We start from the raw sequence: 23315 nt of genomic DNA on the forward strand, positions 1-23315 counted from the left end.
CTCGCGTTTGAACGCTAGGGACTCGCGTTTGAACGCCTACACGCGTTCACATATACAGAGAACAAGTTTTGCGCGCTGCAACACCTATATGCATTCACATATACAGAGATCGCATTTTGCACATTCAAACTACCTCTGGCCCGTTCGAATGCGCCACGGTGAGAATGCTTTGTGATGAGGGATTTCCTTTAGTTGTTTAGGTCAATTGGGTAGCCTCTAAGTATGGTAGATTGTACCCTAGTTGAATTAGTTTTGGAATGAATCTTATTTCTCCCTATCTTCCTTCCTCTCTCGTGCCCTAACCTTTCCATCAACCCTAGCCAACACCGGCTAAACTCCTCCCCCTCGTCATTTGCCACCCTACTTCTTCTAGGAGTGACTCCTCCCTCCTCGTCCTATCTCTCTCTAACTCGCACGCATCTCCTTTTCCACGTTCACCCCACCTTCATCTCCTTCCACCATCATCAAAGAGCTATCTTCAATCCAAATACCCAACCTAATCTCCTCTTAATCCAAGAACATAATAGTGGTATCAGAGCCACCTGTTCTCGGACCATGACTAACACAAGGTCAATGGTGAGGCGTGGGATGATGGATGTCAACTCAGGCCTAAATCCAAGCGCACTGGCGATCGTGGGTGGCACCAGCGACGCTAGCACTAGCACCACACCTAGTGCCCCTCTTTCCACGCCGCTCGATTCTAATGTTGTAGCGGTTATCCAACAAATGATGGATCAACAACAAAGGATGATAAACCACCAGCAGCGTATATAGGATGCCTTTGTACAGTCCCTACGTGAGGAGATCCAAATGATATCATAGGGATGACTGACGTCGGAGGAGCCCGCCGTAGCTACACCGGCGGCCAACCAAACTCCACCAACGACGAGAATTTTCCTTAGGTAGATGGACGCGTTGCTGCCCAACCCTCCTAGTCCAAGGAAACTATACCAGGCTCTACCTGGGCTGAACCATGGCGTAGATGGAGGAAGAACTGAGAACCATCAAGGCAGGGACGAATCGGGAGCCGCGTGGCCATATGATGATGAATGTGAAATTGCTCGTGAGGAAGAGGAAAGGATGCCTCGTGGCCTAGAGATTCACATCCTTCATTTGCCGGCGGTGAGGATGGAGCACCTAATAGACAATGGGCGCGCATCTGCGGACGGCCCACTCGGCTGGAATTTCTAAGGTTTAACGGAGGTAATCCTATTAATTGGATTTTTGCGCTGGGACAGTACTTTTCATGTCATGGCACGCTGGAAGAAGCTAAGATATCTATTGTGAGCTTTCATTTGGAGGATGCAGCCTTACATTGGTACCAATTAGTACACGCCCACCAATCGTTCGACAATTGGATGATATTTACTTTTGCTTTAGCTCGACAGTTTGGGACTATTGAATATGAAAATTATAGTGCTACTAGACATGATTATTAGGCCTGACCCGCCCAAATTTGGCTCAAACCTGCCCGGCCAGCCCAAGCCTAAGCCCGAAATGGGCGGCATGGGCTAAGCCTTTGCCCATCCAGCCTGGCCCGAAAGCCTGATCCACTACCGTCATCTATGATCCAACCCATAGTGCATGCATATTCCTATAATTTTTTAGTCCCACATAAGATATTTAATAAATTATATATCAATATATAAGTATATGTTCCTATGAAAGATAACTACAATATCTTCATATAAGCCCATTAAACTTGACCCAATAAAATATAATATTTTTTATATTTAACCCATTATGTTAAAGCCATTATAATCAACTCAAGCTCAATATCTAATGGGCTAGTGGGCGGTAACGAGTTAGAATATTCAAGCCCGGCCCGAGTGATTGGTGGGTCGGACCGTGAACAACTATTTAAGTCCGGTTGGCCCGAAAAGCCTGGCTCAAACTCGCCCCGGCCCGCTTGATATCACGTCTAAGTGCTACACTCTTCAAATTGACACAAAAGACTACCACGACAGCATATCAAGAAGAATTAGCGCCTTACTAGTTATTGCTTTCCAAAGTGGTCGCAAGAAGCGTCGAAGAGCACTTTTTGGCGGGGTTAAGCGAGGAGATAAAAGTCGACTCTATTCCATGCAGCCGTGGACTTTGATGGAGGCCTTTGAGATTGCCATAAGGATGGAACAGAAGTAAATTGCTTTGAAATGGGCTATGAGGACGAGTTGGATGTCGAAAGACAGTCGGTATATGCCGTGGACGGCCCACACCCGGCGGCTCCATCTCCATACCAAGACCACCAGCATCCACCTTTGGGCAGTGGGGTACACCGAGACGGACGATCATATTCAAAGGAGGAGGCATGCAACCTAAGGGCCAATCCTTGTCACAAGCGTAAGTGGATGAAAAACGAGCCAAGGGTTGCTTTTGGTGCGACGAGCGCTACACTTTAGGGCATCGTTGCACCAAGGCTACGGGCAGTGTCATGTTGATTGACGACTATGACGATAAGGTGAGGGGGATGTCACAGATGAGGTAGTCGGAGAGGAGCTTGAGGAGATAGTGGAGGATATGCAGGCTGAGATCTCGATGCATGCATACTTTGGCACTAGCACCCTGAAGACCCTACCGGTGGACGGGCTCGTCCAAAAACAGTGTGTGCACATCCTTATTGACACGGGAAGCACGTGTCAAAACCAATAAAAAAAAAATTTAGGGGTTGAGAGAGGAGGGTGCACGTGCTCTGCATGCACGATGAGTATGAGCTATGACTTGGTTGAATGAGACTTTGCTTCAACATCTTGGCTACCATCTTAGAGATAACCTCCTTTTGCACATGTGGATACCGATATGGCCTCACATTCGTTGGTGCAGCCCTAGGCACAATCTCTATGCGGTGGTTCGCCGTTCTCCTTTGGTTCCTCAAACAGTCTAGCAAATTTGTCTAATAAATTAGACAACTCGATGATAGTATTTGGACTCATTTGAGGCTCATCTCCTGCTGGTCCTAACTGAAGAAGATAGGCCAAATCACTCGCATATGGCAACCCTACCATCGACTGCATCGCAGGAATCGACGGAGATCGAACGCCATCAAGCCGCACATCTTTGTATCCTTGCTTAAATTTCATCCACATGCTTCGAAAATTAAAAGAGACAGGTCCCAAGCTTTGTAACCATTATGTGCCTAGGACAATGTCCGCTCCTCATAGCGCCAATGGATATAAGTCCACAATGATGTTGTGTCCTTGCACCCGTATATAGACCCGGCGACACAAGCTCTGCCTTAAGCTTCGTGCCGTCTCTAATAACAACGTCAAACCCTATGGCCGATTCAGCATCCAAGCCCAATCTCCTCACTAATCTCTCGTCTAGAAAATTGTGTACTCCCGGAATTGATGAGGATGTGCACACAATGCTTTCTAACGAGTTAACGTCATCGGCACGGAAGTACCCGAATATGTATGCATCAATATTTCAGCTTGGATATGTTCCTTCGCGCCCTCCTCAACGGCCTCCTCATAGACCTCATTTGAACACTCTCCATAACCAACACCCTTATTGTCCTCCTCGAGATCGTCGATGAGCATTACACTCTAGATCGGTTTAGAACACCGATAATGGGGGGTGAAACGTTCATCGCATCAAAAGCAAAGGCCTTTTGCTCTACGCTCCTCCACCTGGGCAGGTGTGAGAGTTCGAACATGGGGTCTTGTGGCTCCTCTAACATCGGAAGAAGGTTTCAAAAGAGGTCGTGGTTTAGTACTCGCAGTCGCTATTTTTGAATTCGCAGAATTTTCAACCGGCGTTCTAGACCAAACCACCCATCTCGGTTGCCCCTACTTATTTTTGCTGCTATCTTGAGAGCCTTATGTTTTTGTTCCATCCTTACGGCCTTCTCAAAGGCCTTTTCAAGAGTGGTAGGACAAAGAGCATGAACATTCGCCTGTATCTCATCCCGCAGCCCTGAAATGAATGTGCTCATTAATGTCGGTTCGGGCCAAGGTGGCTCACAACGACTACTAACTCTTTCAAATTTAGCTTGATACTCCAATACGGTCGTCCTCTGAACCATCTTGTTTAATATGGCAGCAAAATCTTCATATGCCGCTGTTTCAAATCTACGTGTAATCCTTCTACAAAAGTCAGCCCAATTGGTAAATTCTCCACCATGAATAACCGATCTATACCAATGCAATGCCATTCTTTGGAGGTGAAATCTTGCCATCTGGACTTTTGCATCCTCCGCTATCCCTTAACAATCAAAGCATTGTTCAACTTGAAATACCCAATCCGTTGAATCACCGCTTTGGAATTTTGGAAAGTCCAAACGTGCGGTTCTCCCCCGAATAGCATTGTCGGGTTCGCAAAAGATCCTTGGTTTAGGTCTGAACCTTTGTGCATGTTGATCTCCTTCTCTAAATCCTCGAGCACGTCCATCACCATCTCTAGAGGGATCAAGCTCATCCTTTAAGTGATAAAGACGAAGGGGAAGAAGTGGTCGAGATCCCAAAAAAGAGGGAGGACTCGACAGACGAGGGAGATTAGAAGTTAGAAGAGACCTTGCCAATGGTAGAGGTGGTAAGTTGGTGAAGAGAGAGGAGGGAGATTAGGGTAGAGAGAATAGAGAGAAGATAGGAGGCAAGAAATCAATAATCCAATAGTTGGTTGCCTTCCACATCTTTATAGAGGCTAGCCAACAAGCCCTAATGACAATAATTAACCCTAATCTTAGTGGAATCTCGCCGATTGCATTCGAACGCGCCCTATCATGTTTGAACACACGAAAAACGTTCTCTGTATGTGCGAACGCAATGCAGACATTCGAACGCACCCGATTACGTTCGAACGCACCTTTTGGGTTCTCTGTTTTTGTGAACCTGATGCAGACGTTTACAAGGGCGTTTGAACGCGATCCCTTCCGTGTTCGAACGCAACCTACATGAATTTTATTTTATTGAAAATAAACAACTAATGCAATAAGAAAAGACCCTAACTAAATGTATCGGCGAGACGAAGACAACGCCAAGAGGGACGCTGGAAACGGGGATATTAGTGGAGTGGCTTGGACGATAAGGTGACGTGGGAGTCGAGATGACAAGTGTGGTACGCTTTCTAGACTTCTCACCTTGAGTTCAAGGTGAGGGAAGCATAGTGAATTTGTCACGACCCAAAATAGGAATCATGACCGGTCATGCATCTCAAAAGGCTTGAGATGCACGAAGCCTTATTAATACTCTCTACGTGTACAATGGCAAAATAAATAAATAAAATGAGAATGTGCTTTATTAAATTTTATAACTAATTGCAATAAAGATAAAACAATGTTAAAGTTTTTGAGTCTCTAAACTAAATGAATAAAACTTCTAATCTAAAAGATAAAATCTAAAAGAGCGGATAGGTAAATAGGTGAATCTTAAGTGGAGGTGGAGTCCAGGTACATCTCGCTCAGTCGTCCCGCTGACTATTACTTGAAATAGATAAACAAATACAAAAACAATAGAACCCATGAGACAACAATTATAGCTCAGTGAGTAGAATCCACTCGAAACCAAATAATTTTTAATTCATATTAATGATGAATAAATTAAACTAAAAGCAACAATATCCATAACAATATGCAATAGGCATGCTCTCTAATTAATAATAATGATAACAATAGAGAGATGTCACAACTTATAACCTTGCACGTTTTCAACATATTAACATCTTTTGATATTTATACTGTCATATGTCTCAATGGGTCTAAACCCTGTGGATCCACATCAACTAGAAGTCACCTCGAGATGATGCTCGGGACTTTTCTTTATAGCTGATCCAGTTAAGGTCATCAGAGGGTATCACCTTGTGATCAACACACTCTGTCTTTTCCTCTAACCGTTGGAGAAAAGTTAGTCACCTAGGAAATTTTCTCATTCATCCTAGGACTGTTCCCTAACCCCGCCAGAATCACCTAAAAAAGTCACCGCAGTGATCTAATTTAGGACTTTCCCCTGGACTTCCAGATAGACTTGAGTCACCACGGAAAATCGCAAACGATTTTATACCGGGACTGTTCTCTAAGTCGTACCAATACTAGTCTCATTTTTCTTTTCACAAATTTTAATATTTGCACGAAGAATGATGATGCACTGAATATAATAATTAAATGCACACAGAAAATATAACAATTAAATTTTCGCATGTACGGATGAAATAAATAGATTTGCACATAGAAATTGCAATAATTTAATTTTTATACGTACGGGTGAATTAAATAAATTGCACACAGAAAATTTACATGGTTTGACTAAGATACGAAATACAATAAAATAAACATGTGAGTGAACCCACTCACCTGAGTCTAGGTAAGACAACCGAAATCTCAAATCTCTAGCTCACGTACTAAAAATCACCACCTTAAATAATAAATAATAATCAAAATTTTAATTTGAATAATAACAATATTTTTAAAATTTAAAAACTAAAAAGAACTAAAATGGGTTTAAATTTACCCATTGGATTAGGCTGGGCTACTGCTGGCCCGGCCCATTCTAAAAAAATGAAGCTAATCGGGCTGGGCCAAAGCTCAGCCAAAAGAAACTAATCGGGCTGGGCTAAGGCCGAGCCGAGAAAATGGATTGGGCTGCGGTTTAGCCCGCAGCCCATCCAATTTAATTGTTCGGGTCGGGTTTGTGGATTCGAAATCCAAACCTGAACCCGAACCCAACCCGAATTTAAAAGAAAAAGGGGGTTGGCTTGGGTTAAACCCGAGCCCAACCCACCCTTTCTTCTCTCTCTCTCGCGTCCGACACGAGGAAGGGAGAAAACTAGAGAGAGTGGTCGTCGGTGACTCTGCCGGCAGCGGGTCATGATCGGCTCCCTCTCTCTCTCTCTCTCTCTCTCTCTCGTGTCCGACACGAGGAAGGGAGAAAACTAGAGAGAGTGGTCGTCGGTGACTCTGCCGGCGGCGGGTCACGACCGGCTCCCTCTCTCTCTCTCTATCTCTCTCTCTCTCTCTTTCTCTCTCTCTCTCTCTTTACTTCGTCGTCCTTACAAGGTGGAGAACTCACCACCGACGGCCGAAACCGAAGTCGACGTCAATCGGAGCCACGAGGGCTCCCTAGAAGACATCACCGACACCGGCTTGGAGCACGAAGCTTCCGGTGACGACGCGGTTGCGACCCGAAGCCGCCGGCCGGCCAGATTTGCCGACGAGGCCAAATTCCACGAATTAGGTATTTCTGATTTACCTATTTAAATTTAAATTAAACTAGAGGGATGAGAGAGGGCTCACCGGGGAGGAGTGTGGTGGTCCTAAAATCCTCCGGCGATGCTCCGGCGATCTGATCCCACAGCGACGACTCCGACGGAGAGAAGAGAAAGGAAACGATGGAGGAAAAGAAGACTGGGGGAGGGGTTGAGGAGAGAGAGGATTAGGGTTTAATTTACAGATTAGAAGAGGATCAAATCTAATCCGATTTGGATTAGATGAAATCCCCCCTTATCAGTGCCTCGTCGCGCCGGAGAGGGAGAGGGGAGGGGCTGCACGTGCAGAGCACGTGCACCCTCCTCTCTCAACCCCCAATTTTTTTTTTTTCTGGTTCTGACAGAATTGATTCAACTAGGGTTGGACTAAGTTGTAATGAAATAAATAAATTTTGTTTGACGAATAAAGCCTTTTGTCAGGGTGCGTTTGAACACTAGGGACTCGTGTTCAAACACGCTATTCGAATGCTTGGACGCGCTCGCAAATATAGAAAATGGGATTTTCCCATTCAAACGACCTCAGACCCGTTTGAACACCCTGTTCGAACGCCTGCACGCATTCGCAAATACAGATAACGAGTTTTGCCTGTTCGAACAACCTCGGGCCCATTTGAACGTGTTGCGGCGAGGATGCATTGTTTTAAGGTTTCTTTAATTGTTTTGGTCAATTGGCAAGTGATGGTTATTTCCTTGTGATGTTCAAAATATTATTGTAGTGCGAGATTATTTTCTTATAGTACGGGCTTATAACCACGCGCTAGTCTAAAATTACCTTGCAAAATATGATTATTTCCTCGCAAAGTATGATTATTTTATATAGAGTACAGAGTTATATTCCTACAGTGCAGGCTTATAACTCCGTATTACCCGCAGTGCATAGTTATTTTATATAGAGGGATTATTTTTTCACAATGCAGGCTTATAGCCCCACATTACCCTCGGTGTATAGTTATTTCCTTGGAGTGCATGGTTAGTTTATGTGGAGTGCAAGGTACTTATGTACAATGCAAAGCTAATTTCCCCTAGTATGGGTTTATAACCTTATATTACCTTGTAGTGCATGGTTATTTTCTTATAGTACGGGTATATGAATATTTTAAATCCATAGTTGTAATAAAAAATATTATAAATTTAGATAATTATATATATTACTACTACTTGTTATTTGGTATAAAACATTACCAATTCCTAATAAAAATTCATTATTTTTCAATACTTTAATATCAACTTTATGTCATGTTAAATATAATTATTACTTCTTATACTAAAATTGAACCAAAATAATTTATATTGGTATTAGCTCTCTTTATCTGGTATTAAAATAATAATATTTATTTTAGAATAGACCTTATTCCACAAGTGAACAAGGCCTAACTATTTACCTTTGTGGGTAGAGCCATATGAAGCTAGATATTTGGGATACTTTTGGTGAGCAGTGAATCGAATAGTTATCCTTTTCTCTTTCTTCCTGTACCTTTTTTTCTTCTTGCTCTGTATTTGGTTACCTATTCTTATTGTTTTCATGTTCTTCTGCTTGATCTGAGCAAAATAGATCAGATCTGGCTAGTTCTAAATTTGCTTAGTGTTCTGTTTGACCCCTTCCTGTTGGATGAATCTTTCTAATACTGCTTTTCTGTATTTACTGCAAGAAAACCCTGCTCGTCCCTCTTTGTAAACATGAGATAGTTGTCGTTAAAGCCTATTGTGAAACCTAAATCATAAATATCCTCACCAAAATAGCCCTATAAATCTGAAAATTATCTATATTTTGCTGTCTTTTCACTTCTCTTTCTTCTCCCAACATTAAGGTGATCGAGTCAAGTTATCTCCATGGATCTGATTGATTCCCTGTGAGAGCAAGTCTTTCATGCTGCAACTTTTGATAATGTTGGATGAAATCAATTGGAAAGGTTGCAAACTTGATACACATATATGTACAAACCCTAAGTTGTCCTACATCTTGGTGTTAAGAGTTATTTTGTCTTGCATCAAATTGTCATTAAAGATAAATTATCATAGACTATAATAACATTTACACCTAATTAGGATGACTCCAATGTGTCTATATTTTAAGACGTTATTTCCATATGCTATTTGATTACTTGAAATGCACGTATGTGATAACAGGATAACAAATAAATAAAAATTATATTTGTGTAGTGTATACACACTTGTGAAATTTTCCATGTGCTGCCTTACATATTATTCTATCTTAAACGAACAATTGTAATTTCAAGTTTATTACAAGTGTACTCTTCACATACCCAAGAAGTATGAAGCAATGAATTACTTTTTGGGTGTCATTTTGCTTGCTTGGCAAGTGTTGTGCCAATGACCTGCTGACAAGATTTTGGCCGAGGTGTGATATGCTTTCATGGCTGAAATCCTAGAGCCCCATGCATTGTTTTCTCCAGGATCTAGGGTTCCCTACAGGATGCATGTAAGGATTCTAGTCCCTGTAGGTAATCAACGGCGCCCGGGGTTCTGCATAGGGCTGTAGAGTCTAATATAGCCTACAGCAGTCCCTAGAAACCTAGTGAAATTTGTTTGGGATCTAGAGCCCTTGCATGCAAGCTGGCACTGTCCATTATGGACATGTATCCTTTGTATGAATTAGTTCTAATGGTTCAAGATTAAGCATCAAAATATCATTTTATAACCATTATGATATGTAATTCTTTCTTCATTTTTTAGATTGTTGGTTTGACTAGTTCTCGACTTTGCATATGGAGACGTGATGGGAAAAAGGGTATATTTCAATCACGTCAAGGTATCTTCACGCGTTGTTTATGCATGAGGTGAGCATCGTGATTGCTCTTTTTGGAATTGCTGCTTTTCTTCAGTTTACTGTAACAAAGTATTTTTCTTTCTTTGCAAGTAATTGTGTAATGTGGTAAGGAAAATACTGTTCAAAGGTTTTAGGATGGAAATAGCATATTATAGAACATGCCACTTTTAGACACTTCAGCAATTTGAAATTTTGGAGAGAAGTAGGGCTTTGATTTAAAAGAACACTTCTGAGCAATTGTAATTATGTTGGGATTTGTTGGATATTTCGATATGGTTTTATCGTCTCAAGGTTCTAAATTGAGCTAATTGACCCCTCTAGTGAATTCGGATCTTGACACTGGTTACGCCGAGCATTTACTGTATATCATCATTTGCATGACTTCTGTGCACTTCTTCCTTTGCAATAAAATGATTCAGAAGGATATTCCTTATATGGGCCTTATCGCCATTTTGTTTGTTCAATGCTATTTAATTTTCCACTCATCCATTAAACTCTTCTTCTCTTATTTGATTAAATATTCTAAGTCTTGGATTGACTGTGTACAAAGTAAATATGCTACAATGCCATTGTTGACTGGCATTTGCAGCTAAATGTTAATTATGCATTATTTTACTTCCAGCGAAGTAAATGTATAAAGTATAAATACTATAACTATTTCTGACAGAAAATCGTCTTTATTTAGGTTCAATTAGGTTGCAGCGTCAGATGTACTAGGTCTTACAACTTTGTTAACTCTTTAGGATGCAAAGATACATGGATTTGGATATGATATACGGATACAACAGGATATGGATATGTCAATACAACAAATCTTGAAATATGAGGATACATCAGGTATATATTACATTTATAATATATAATATAGATACAAGTCTCTACAAATAAAATATATACCTATGGATGATTATGTTTTATTATATTTTTGTAGCATATAGATGGTAACCATTTAACCACATCTCTAACTTATTCATCAAAAAGTTAAGTGGCTTGAAATCCTAATTTCACTCTCCTTCAAATTCATGGTTCATCCCAATAGAATAACTTTAATTTGACTTCCATTCGAACTAAACTTTTTTACAGTGGCGGTAATTGATTGGCATTGTTTATCTGTCTAACTGTGCTGTCCTTGCTGATTGGAATGACAATCTATGGTTCTAATATGTTCTGCATGTTTATGTATGTTTGCTATATAAGTTTTGTCCCAATAATATTATTTTCTCATCCATGTGTTCCATTTACTAATATTTTAATTACTCTCGTTGTTACCTTTTCTTTTCTGTTTTTTTTTCAGTTACGTTGATCCGGAGGTTGTGATTGGTTGTGAGGATGGAAGAACCCATGTATTTGATATGTATAGCCGGAGTTGCTCAAGAATTATTAGGTATGTACTATAAAATTAGGTATTTGGCAGGCCATTATGATGGTCTCGAATTGGATTTCACTAGTTATTGATCACTAAGTTATCTTTAGCATGTTCTTTCCTTCTAGTTTACTATGGGAAAATACTCATATCATAATATGTTAAATAATACTACATGTTCGTAGAAAAGATATAGACAAGAGATGATGTTATGAACTAGATCTGGATCGATTTGGACGTAAAAAAATTGTGAAAATTTATATGGACGTAGCCTCGAAAGTTAGGGTTGGATCTAGTTTCACGAGAATTCAACATTTAGATGAAAAGATAATAATAAAATAGTGGAGTAAGGTCAAATAGGGCAGAATGGTAATTAACCGACATTGCGGCGGATGTCGAAGATGGCTAGGGTTTGGAAAATCGAATGCTTCTACGACTATGATCTATTCCCAGAAAGATAAAGACGATATAACGACTACGGTAAAAGATAAAGACGAAAATATTAACTTGGCTAAACTCAGATTCCTTCGATGATTATTATTAACACATGTCCACTCCAATTTATAGGAGTAAAAATTCCTAGCGAATCGGATCTACATACGGATTATTCGATTTACTTAAAATTTAAATCAATAAGATAAAATTAACTAACTAACTTGACTCAACTTGACTTAACCCATATGGTTAGATTGTAACAATCTACCACGCTTCCGACACCTTGTCCTTAAAATGACTAGTACACGAGCTGGAACTTCCGACACCTTGTCCAAATATCAAGCTTGGGCTTAGGTGGCTGCAGCGGTGGCCGCGGCACCTCGCTGGCGGGTCCCCAGACCAAGGTTCCAAAAATTGGTATCGGGATAGGGATCGGCCATCCGGAAAAATGATACGTATCGGCCGTATCGGCCGCCTGTATTGGATCGGACTATTTTAATTAAATAAAATTCTAAATATTATTTAAAAATGTTGAGAAATTTCTAAAAATTTAGAAAAAATTAGAAGAAAATAAGAAATAATAATTACTCATATAAAGCCTAAAAAGTAAAAATCTCTCTTCCTCCCTCTCTTCTTTCCTATCCCTCTAACTGTTAGTCTGAAATATTCATTCTCTCCCACACTTTTTCTTTCTTTCTATCTTTCCCTCTCTCTCTCTCTCTCCCCCCCCTCTCACCCTCTTTTTTTATTTTTTATCTTTCCCTCTCTCCCTCACTCTCTCTTTCTTTTTCCCTCTCTCTCTCTCTCCCCCTTTCTCTTCCTCACTCTCTCTTCCTCTTTCCCTCTCTCTCCCTCTCTCTCTCTCTAGCTGCTCTCTCTCTAGTTGCTGCTGTCAGCAGCAATTGACAGTTGTAGCTAGCAGCTGACAGCTGCTGCTGCAGATGGCTGCAGCTAGCAGCCGCTTGTACGGCCGAAACTAGCCAACTGGCTAGTTTCGGCCCGGATAGGGATCGGCCAAAACTAGAAACTATGCCTTGGACCTCGGCCGCTACGGTTGGTGGCCGTAGTCCCATTGCCGTGGAGCCCTGATGGCAGCGAAGCCTACCGAAGCCACCCTGACGTTGCTTCGCTTGGGCAATATCGCCGCGAGTGTGGTCGTCGGCGACTACGGTGGCTACCACAGTTTTGCAGTCGGCCAGTGGGAGCTGATCATGGCCGTCGGTGGTCATTGGAAAGTCGGACCCGCGGCCACCTGCCGTAGTTTTGCTGCAACGAGTAGGCTCGTCGACAGCGCTCTTCTAGCCTTCTGCTCTAGCTACCATCAGGTTAGCTCAGGTGCGAGGGTCCCGTGGTAGGTACTAGATGTGGCCGCGGGGGCAAGAAGTGGCGAGATAGTAGCCGGTGGAAATCTAGGTTTTTCGGCCCTAGCTTCCACCTTGGTTGAGGAAGGTAGCGTTGGGGTCGTCGCTGGGGGCTTTTCTAACATCGCATTGGGGTTTAGGAGGGCCTGCAGTACCGGAGGGGTCTCCACCACAGCCGGAGGAAGGGTCGAGGCCGCGGTTTTGGCTGGTTCGCCCCCTCCTTCACGGCTTGGGTTTTCTTGTCATGGGTGGCTAGATTTCGTCGTGGCCGACGGTGTTGGTGGTGCGGGTTGGCCATGATGGGCTAGGAGAACTGCCGTCAAGGCCTGAATTGGGTTCATAATGGTGGTTTAGACCTCCTTTGCTATCCTTTTGGATCTCTCCTTCGATTCGGCCAAAAATTCTTTAAAAAATAATTTTGCCTATGCTGGCAGCTCGTCATCGTTCGTTCGTCTTGGATCGTGTGATAATCATCGTCCGAGGAACGTCGGCTCTGATACTAATGTTACGAACTAGATCTGGACCGATTTGGACGTAAAAAAATTGTGAAAATTTATATGGAGGTAGCTCAAAAGTTAAATTATAATAGATCTAGTTTCACGAGAATCCGACATCTAGATGAAAAGATAATAATAAAATAGTGGAGCAAGGTTAAATAGAGCAGAACAATAATTAACTAACATTGTGGCAGTCGTCGGAGGATGGCGGACGGCTAAGGGTGATGGTGAACGGCCGTAAGGTAGGGTGGATGTTGTTGGAGGAAGATGGTTAAGGTTTGGAAGATCGGAATGCTTCTACGGCTATGATCTACTCCTAGAAAGATAAAGGCGATGTAATGGCTACGGTAAAAGATAATGACAAAAATATTAGCTTGGCTAAACTCAGATTCTTTCAACGATCGTTATCAACACATGTCCACTCCTATTTATAGGAGTAAAAATATCTAGTGGATCAGATTCATATGCGGATTATTCGATTCATTTAAAATTCAAAACAATAAGATAAAGCTAACTAACTAACTCGACTTAACTCGGCTTGCTCTCTTCTTTCCACCAACAAATGCTAGAACCTCTATTGCCGCCACCTCCACCTCCACTTTCCCCTCTCTTTGCTGACTGAAGCCTTCATGTCGATGGTGGTCGGGGAGCATTGCCTTGTCTGTTAGGGTTTGTTGTTCTTGTGTTTGTAAAGCATTGCTTGTTGTGGGTTCTTATTGTGGGAGGTTGTTCTTGCAATGTTTGATGTTCTGGCTTAGCCTGGCTTAGCTTGGCTTAGCCAGCTTCATCTCTAGATTGTTTTTTGTTGTAGTTCTTGTTGCTAGTGTCGTAGGTTTGCATTTCAAGTCTACTATGGTGTTGATTATGCCATAGGACGTTGAATCACCTCTGCATGCGTTACTTTTTCAAGCTTCTTGATGCTTCTCTTTGTGGTGCTACTGATGAAGTGGGAGGCTTGTTTCCAGGACTATTGCCCTATCCCCTCTGTTTCTTTGCAAGATAGCTTGTATCATGCTTAACTTGATACTGTACTTCTTCGTGGTTTAGTCTGTTTGTCAGCCAAGTGAAGGACATGTAAAAGGGTTGTCACCCTATTTTCCCTTTTTTTTTAGTATCAAGTTGTATTTGCTAAATGGAATGAATCATCAGTCTACGGACTTTCTTTCAAAAAAAAAAGTTATTTCGCTCATTTAGTGTATATAGTCCTATGTAATAAGTAAACTAATATCGTAATATATAGATTAAGGATGGAATGCATTGTAATTGAACATATTTATGTTACGCTACTCATTATATATCATCCTAATTCATGATATATAGTTTTAAATACGTCTTATTGCTTATGTATTATGCAATTATTCCATTTATGTATCAGCCCTTACTCATGATCGCAATAATCCTTAAATTTATCATAATTCGTTAATTAATATTATGTATTACGCAGTTATTTGTATTGATTTAAAATTTGTCTCCTATGCCTATGCACATCCTCTTGCTTACCATTGTTCCTCTCGGATTCATATCATCTTCCTTCTCATATTCATCAACTGTGTGGTACTCTATTCGTCTATCTATGTTAGCTTGTTTCTACTTTGCAGCTTTTTTGGCTGCCTAAACACTATTTAGATTAGCTTTCATTGCCGTTTGAATCACTTGTGTCACCTTCTTATACTTGGATTCTTTTGGAAAGCCACCGGTTATATGCTTCTTCAAACGACTTATCCCTCCACCCCTTCGAATCATCTTACAATCGTCACACTACTAATTAAATCTATTCCCTCCAACCATCTTTCCCTGTCCCCACCCAATATCAGGTTCTTGAGTAGGTTTTGAGTCAGCCATCTAAAGGCAAATAAAATAAAATAAAATTTAAAAAATTTAAATAAAAAAATTGAGTAGACAATATTTTTTGCTAATTTCTCTATTTCTAATTATGCAGAAATTTTAGGTAAATTTATAAATTTGAATTCAAATCAACTCATATGAAGTAAATTTAGCATGTTCTTAAATTGATTATCATCCAATTTCAATAAATTTGACATATTAATTTCGCATTTTTAAATTTGGAGAATATTTTTGGGGAAATATTTTAGGGAAATCTATTTATATAGAAATTTAGGTAAATTTATAAATTTTAAGTTCAATCAACTCATATGAAGTAACTCTAACATGTTTTTAACTTTTTATATCAATTGTCATTCAATTTCAATTAATTTGACATTAATTTCGGATTTTTAAAATTTGCGGAAAATTTTTAGGGAAATCTAATTATGCAGAAATTTTAGGTAAGATTATAAATTTTAAGTTCAAATCAACTCATACGAAGTAAATCTAACATGTTCTTATACCAGTTGTCATACGAATTTGACATATTAATTTCGAATTATTAAAATTTGGGGAAATTTTTTGGGGAAATCTAATTATACAGAAATTAAATTTTTTTTATAAATTTTAGGTAAAATTACAAATTTTGAGTTCAAATCAACTAATATGAAGTAAATCTAACATGTTATAATACTCATTGTCATCCAATTTCATTTGACATATTAATTTCAAATTTTTAAAATTTAGAATTTTTTTTTTGGAAATTTTAGGTAAAATTATAAATTTTGAGTTCAAATCAACTCATATAAAGTAAATCTAATATGTTCTTATACCAATTGTCATCTAATTTTAATTAATTCGGCATATTAATTTTGGATTTTCAAAATTTGGGGAAATTTTTTGGAGAAATTTAATTATGCAGAAATTTTAGGTAAAATTATAAAATTTGATAAATCAACTCATATGAAGTAAATCTAACATGTTCATATACTAATTTTGATCAAATTTTAATTAATTTGACATAATAATTATGGATTTTTTGAAATTTGGGGAACTATTTGAAGGAAATCTTATTTTACTTTTGATTTTGATATTTGAAAGAGTATTTTTTTCATAGATCTAGCTCCAAAATGTTAGATTTATATGAAAAAACTCTTACAAATAATAGATCTAACAAAATTGAGCTAGATTTAGTATTTGTACACCCAAATTAATTTTAAAATGTAAATTAAAAAGTAAAAACTTAAGAGATTAAAAGAAAAAAATTATCTCACAACCACACAAGCTATGAAAAAATTCTTGGAGAAAATTACCACGGAAGCTTAACATCACGCTCGTCATCGTCAAATAAGATCACCATAGTGGAAGTTATTAAGAAAATCGAAAGTGAAATGTAAAGAATAAAGACTGCTACGGTTGGAGTTGAGAGAGAGAAGAGTTAATTGCATTAAACAGTTTATGAGAGTTTTAGAAACATTTAAAAGAGTTCATGAATGGAAATAAAAAAAAAGACAAAAAAGAAAATAAGATTAAATGACAAAATATGATAATTCATGATTTGATTGGAAATTAGAGAATGACAAATGAAAATTACTTATGAGTTGTCATTCCAATTTTCAAAAATGATAAATGAATTGTCATTCCATGTTTGTTAAATGATGATAATGAAAATTAGAGAATAACAAATGATAAAATGAGTTGTTATTTCATGTTTGTTAAATGATGACGATGAAAAATAGAAAATAACAAATGAAAAATTAATAAAGTTAATTAATGATGATTGATGGAAATAAGAAAAGGTTAAAAAAATTGGGTTCTATATGTCATATCATGTTTGTTAAGAAAATGAGTAAAGTTGATTTAATAATGATTAATGGAAATAGGAAAAATTAACAAAAAAGTTCTCCAAATCGGCACATGACTAGCACGCGACCGTGCCAAGTGCTGTGCCTCTACCGGCACTGCAAGTGTCGGTCGATACCGGGTGTGCTGGCATGCCTATCTATGATAGAAAGTATTGCTTATATTATATATATATTATTATAATTATTTTGAGTTTTATCAAGCCTAGTTGATTGCTAGGCGTAGATACATTCTCAATAAAGTCATTTATCCCATTTATCTAACAACACACATGCAATATGGTATTCATATGGGATCGCTAAGGTAAAGGACGACACCTCTTTAATCTTATCCATTCCCTTCTAAATATCTAGGAAAGATATTTGTTAGGGTAACTTAGTAGCTAAGTTTTCTTTTTTATATAAGGGTTTGAATCTACTACTTGTATTTTATTTAAAATTTAAATTAATAAAAAGAAGTGAGACTTTATCAAGAAAGCTTTTCTTTAAGTGCTAGTGAAAGTTCTCTCTTTCTTACTTTTATACTAATTTTAGTTTGAGGCTTACTTCATCTTGCGAAGAAGTTGGAGTACCCCGTAGACTTGCCAAAACGCTTAAAAACATTAAGTCCGCGATGAACCACTCACATTGAACCCTATGAATAGAATCTACCGACAAGTCGAGCCTACGTATACATTAGAGCAAGACGAGATAATCCCAGTTCAGCACTTGCTCTCTTCCGCCGCAGGGTTCCTGTTGATCCACATGAACAGGATGAGGTCTCTACTGATTGGCCAACTCACATGCCCAACTCCTTTCTTTGATTGATATAGTCTGACCTTCTCGACTATTGGTTCGCTTGCACAGCTCTACAACTATATATATATATAGGCTTTGCGATTCATTTGTATATCTTTATGGCATTTTTATTCGACTCATTGAGACTGATCTTGGATAGAATAAGAAGATCAAGATAAGTGTAATGTACAATACTATCAGTATAGGTGACACCTTAATTTTCTTTCCAGGCTGCAGTCCGGACTAGTGACATGCTTGACAATTACAGATGACCAATTGATAGTCGGTGGTTCTTCATTTGGAACAATAGCTGTTGCAGATCTCACCTCTGGTGAACGATTGGCTTTTCTGAAATCATCGTTTGCACCAACAGGTAATCTTGTAAGCCATATTACATTATTGGTTTAGTTGATGAATTAATTTGCTTCTTAAGTTCAGATATTTATGCTAAATTACTTACCAAATTGGATTACTATGTGGGAAAAGACATGTTATATGGAAATGGCTCTTTTTATGCCAAATGTTCCCAATTAAAGGAATGCCATGAAAAATTCAGTTATTGCTCATTCTTGCCAATGAACTATTTTGATATATGGCTATACTTATGGTACTAGTTAAATGACCGAGTGTACACTCGTGTTTGGTTGATTATTAGTTAAGCAGTCCAGCGTAACATTTAAGTAGCAACGCCATCAATTGACATCTCAATTGATGTGTAAAATCCAAGGTTCCCAGTATCGGGATCGGGATCGGTATCGGCCGTCCAGATAAACGATACGTATCGGCCGTATCGGCCGTTCGTATCGGATCGGACTATTTTTTAATTATATAAAATTCTAAATATTATTTAAAAATGCAGAAAAATTTAGAAAAATGACAAAAAATAAGAAAACAAAAATTACTCACATATGAAGTCTAAAAACTTAAAAAAATGTATTAACTTACTCAAAATTTAAAACTTTGTTGAATACCGAGCTGGTTCTCGTAAATTTCTATAGTCTTCATTATCATAATCACCATAAGTTTGTAAATATTGATGTCTGGGACCTGATGCTCCAAAAAGTGATTCCATCATACTAGTCATATTGTATGGATCTTGTTGTGTGATTTGCGTTTAAGGAGGATAATAACCAGCATTTGGATCTTGTTGTGTGACTTGCGTTTGAGGAGGATAATAACCAAATTTGGATCTTGTGCTGAGAATACGAGGATACGAGGATAATAACTAGCATATGGATCTTGTGATGGCTCCAAACAATAAATACTCGATGTACCATAATCATAGGAACCAAAATGCATCTCATGACGACGTCGTGATATGTATATATATCCTCGCCTTTGTCTTCACTCCTTATGCCTCCTTGACTTTCCTCAACAAATTTAGATGGAACGATCTCACCACCATATGTATCATCGGGACTATGACTCGTACCGGCCTCGCGCCTCGTCGTGATCTCTCCCAATATTTCATCTAACTATGGGTTATCTCTCGTAAATCTAATAACCTTGTCCTCCATTTCTCGATCCATGGAGTCAAGGGTCTTCTTCATCAAAAACATGATTTAAATCAATCAGTTGTTCATTTTCTGCCTTTCTTTTTAAATTTCTCTCCCTCAATCTCATATTATAATGACAAAAAACTAACTTCTCCAATCTTTCCATTGTCAGTCGGTTGCGTGTTTTTGTGTGGATTAAGGAAAAAGTAGTCCAATTTCTTTCACACTGTGATGAAGACACAGTTTGACTTAAAATCTTCTTTGCTATTGGCGTCAAATTTGGTGCCTCCTTCCATCCATAAATAGACCACCATTCAGCTGGAGTGTTATGAGATATAGCTGTAGCAACTTTAGCAGTACTGAATTGCCCAGCTCTCAATCTATATCTCTCCATCTGAAATCAGAAATATATTATTAGCTTATTGATTATATTGAAAGTTAAAACTTGAAACAAATAATAATAAAATTATTTAATTGAATCATAACTCACTTCTTTATCGCACGGGATTTGTTTATGAATATCGGGCTCAAGCTTGCCGATTACCTTTCTAACCCCAACAAGACTTCACTATCATTATTGACATTTTTAGAGAATTGAAATCTTGGATTAAGAAAATACCCTATAGAAATTTAAAATTTGTAAATTGTAAGCATTCAAATTTTTAAATATTCATAAATAAAAGTAAATTAAAACTTAGAACTTAAAAGCATGCTTACCAAAGAAATGTATATCTCTATGTAGTTGTTTGTTCCATCTAGAATCAATCATCTTCCACCACTTCCTATAACTTTGGCCCACATTTTTTTTTTTTATTGATTCTTTAGCTATGTCCATTGCCTCATATAAGAAACCCATCTCGGACTTGTCATCACTTTCTACAAAGTCTTAATATTTTGACAAGAGAGCTCAAATCTTTGCGGTGGCAATTGTAATATTATCCCAAAATGTATTTCCAAGAGCCATATTTTTCAAAGTTTCACCTAAAGATTTATCTTTAGGTTTCATATTCTTAATTTTCATAGATCACTCCTGTGATGTAAACATCCGCATAATATCATCCTTGTAGCGCATGATGCTCTCCAAAGCTAAAAAGTGAGTGGCAAATCTAGTGACGCCGGGTCTGATGATCTCCCTACCACCAGTCATCTGCCTGAGTAAATTAAGAACCCAACCATGGTTATATATAAAATTTGTTAACCTCTAACCTTCACATATGACCATGTTAATTTCAGGCTCTTTTGCAATATCCTCTAACATCAGATCAATACAATGTGCAGCACATGGCGTCCAATATAAATGAGGTCTTTTAATCATCGGTAAATTTCCAAAGCGACTTTATAATTTGCCCCATTATCAGTAACCACTTGGACTACTCTTTTTTCACCAATTTCTTGTACCACCTCATCCATCAACTGATAAATATAATCTGCATTTTTGAAATGAGCAGTAGCATCCACAGACTTCAAAAATATTGTCCCCATGCCAGAGTATACTAAGAAATTAATTATATTTCTTCTGTTTTGTGTACTCCACCCATCACACATCAGTGTACAACCAAATTCATCCCAATACCGTTTAAATGTCTCAATATAAGTATAAAGTTCATCTACATTTGAGTTAAGATATTTAGTAGCAATATCATTTGAACTAGGAGGGAGAACACCAGGCCCTACTGATTGTATAGCATCCACCATAGTGTGATAGTAAGGGCTATCAGCTACATTGAAAGGAATATGGTTGTAGAAGAAAAATTTAGAGATAGCTTTACCAATGTGTTTCTTTGCATTTTTAATTCTTTTGAGAGCTGTCTTGATTGAAGTCTGTGTACGACCCCTTTTTTTTTGAAGATATGTATCCATTGGTCCAATATTTTCAGACTCTGCTGTAACACCAGGAGTCCTATGGGTAGAACTACTGCCCCCATATTCTCTCTCTCCTCGTATATTAACTGATCCAGATCTCTGAAAATTACCACCAGTGCTTCTTCTCATCTCTTCCTCTTCTCTATGCATATTTCTGCTCTCTTTCATTGCCCTCCTCATCTGTCTATCCTCCTCATTCTCCTCACTTTGCTCACTGCTATCATCATCAATGTGTACAGTATTATGCATCAATTCTTCACGAATCATTGACTCTCTTTGTTGTGCAGATTGTTTATCCTTCTTTTTGCCAATTAAATGAGCCAACATCTTTTTTAACTTCCAAAGACACTTGAGTGCAAGCTGCTACATTTCTTTGTCTTCCAGCTAAATGTTCTTTCAAACGGCTGACACCACCACTCATTTCCTTTCCACACCAGTTGCATTTAACGCGTCTTTTATCTTGCCCAATAGTGCTGCAATGTTGCCACCCAATGTCGGTATCATATGACTTCTCTTTCGGAGCCATTGATATTTTAGCTCTGCAACTAAAAAACATAAATAAAAATTAAAATAAAATATAGTCTCTACTCTCTACTGCAACGAAAAGAAGAAGAAGATGCTTGCTGCGGGTGTGCGGCGACACCTTTGCCGGAGTGCGGCAAAGACAATGGAAAAAAAAAACTGAAAAAAAAACTTACCGAAGGTCGCCGGAGATCGAGGTCGTCGGATAACGTCGCCGGAGGTCGAGATCACCGGAGAGATGGAGATCTACTCACTATTCAGTCACCGGTGAGAAAGAGAGTAAGAGATCCGTGAGAAAGAGAGAAAGAAAGAAAAGAGAGAAAGAAAGAAAAGAGAGAAAGAGAGGAAAGAGAGGAAAAGAGAGAAAGAGAGAGAGAAAAAGGAGAGAGGCAGGTGGGGGGGTGGGGACATCAATTATTGATGTCCCCTGGGTCGGATCCGGGTCGGATCCGACCCGTTCCCACCCGTTTCGGTCGGGATCAGCCGAAACGGCCGATCTCGACCGAAACTGGGAACCTTGGTAAAATCGAGCCTTAGACAAGTGGATTCACATAGGAGAGCATAATTGACGAAGATCCTTTGGTGCATTTATTATATAGGAAGGAAAACAAACAGGAGAATGAGCTTAAAGATGATTAAATCAAAATACATGTGTCAATTAATAATACCAATATCCATATTTTGATGATCATTGACCAACTTTAGTAAATATCAAAGCTCAATAATTAATAACAATGGCCAGCATACGCATAATATTAATTATAAGCACAAGTAACAAAAATGCTTGAGATACACGAAACCTCAATATGCTTGAGATACACGAAACTTTACTAATACTTTCAAAGTGCACAATGACAAGAATTAATAAAAGAAAGAATTTAATTTATATAATTTAAGCCAATCGTAATGAAAATAACCAATGTCATCACTAATGTGTCTCTAAACAATTTGAATTAACAAATAGTCTAAAACATAAGGACCCAAGGAATAGAAAGGTAAAGGAGTAGGTCCTAAGTGGAAGTAGGGTCCCGGTGCATCTTACTAAGTAAAAGTGAAAAAATTCATGAGCTAACAACTATAGCTCAGTGAGTAGAATCCACTCAAAAGCATGAGGATAAAATAGTGAAGTCAAAAAAGTGGTCTAGCTTGGGGACATCAATAATTGATGTCCCCGGGTCGGATTCGGTTCAGATTCATAATGGATCTGACCCGATTTAATTAAAACCGGCTGATTCTGGGGAATATTCCCTTTTTATACCATCTATTCGAACAGTATTAGTGTTAATCTAATGTTCTGCAAATATTTGGTAAAATGTAAGGAGCGATTTGCAAA

General features: G+C 38.7%; 1 protein-coding gene across 3 annotated transcripts in view; it reads left to right on the forward strand.

The window, feature by feature from the left end:
* LOC140801808 (F-box/WD-40 repeat-containing protein At3g52030) overlaps positions 1 to 23315 on the forward strand; it is a 54429-nt gene that overhangs the window by 13334 nt on the left and 17780 nt on the right. For all 3 annotated transcript variants that reach the window (XM_073157106.1, XM_073157108.1, XM_073157107.1), the window contains exons 5-7: positions 9889 to 9992; positions 11277 to 11366; positions 18332 to 18474. In XM_073157106.1, coding sequence (XP_073013207.1) covers positions 9889 to 9992; positions 11277 to 11366; positions 18332 to 18474 — 337 coding nt within the window. The remainder of the gene's footprint in view (positions 1 to 9888; positions 9993 to 11276; positions 11367 to 18331; positions 18475 to 23315) is intronic.

This window comes from Typha latifolia, chromosome 15 (genome assembly GCF_019914945.1).
Source record: "Typha latifolia isolate L0001 chromosome 15, TyphaL0001v2, whole genome shotgun sequence".
Classification (NCBI taxonomy): Eukaryota; Viridiplantae; Streptophyta; class Magnoliopsida; order Poales; family Typhaceae; genus Typha; species Typha latifolia.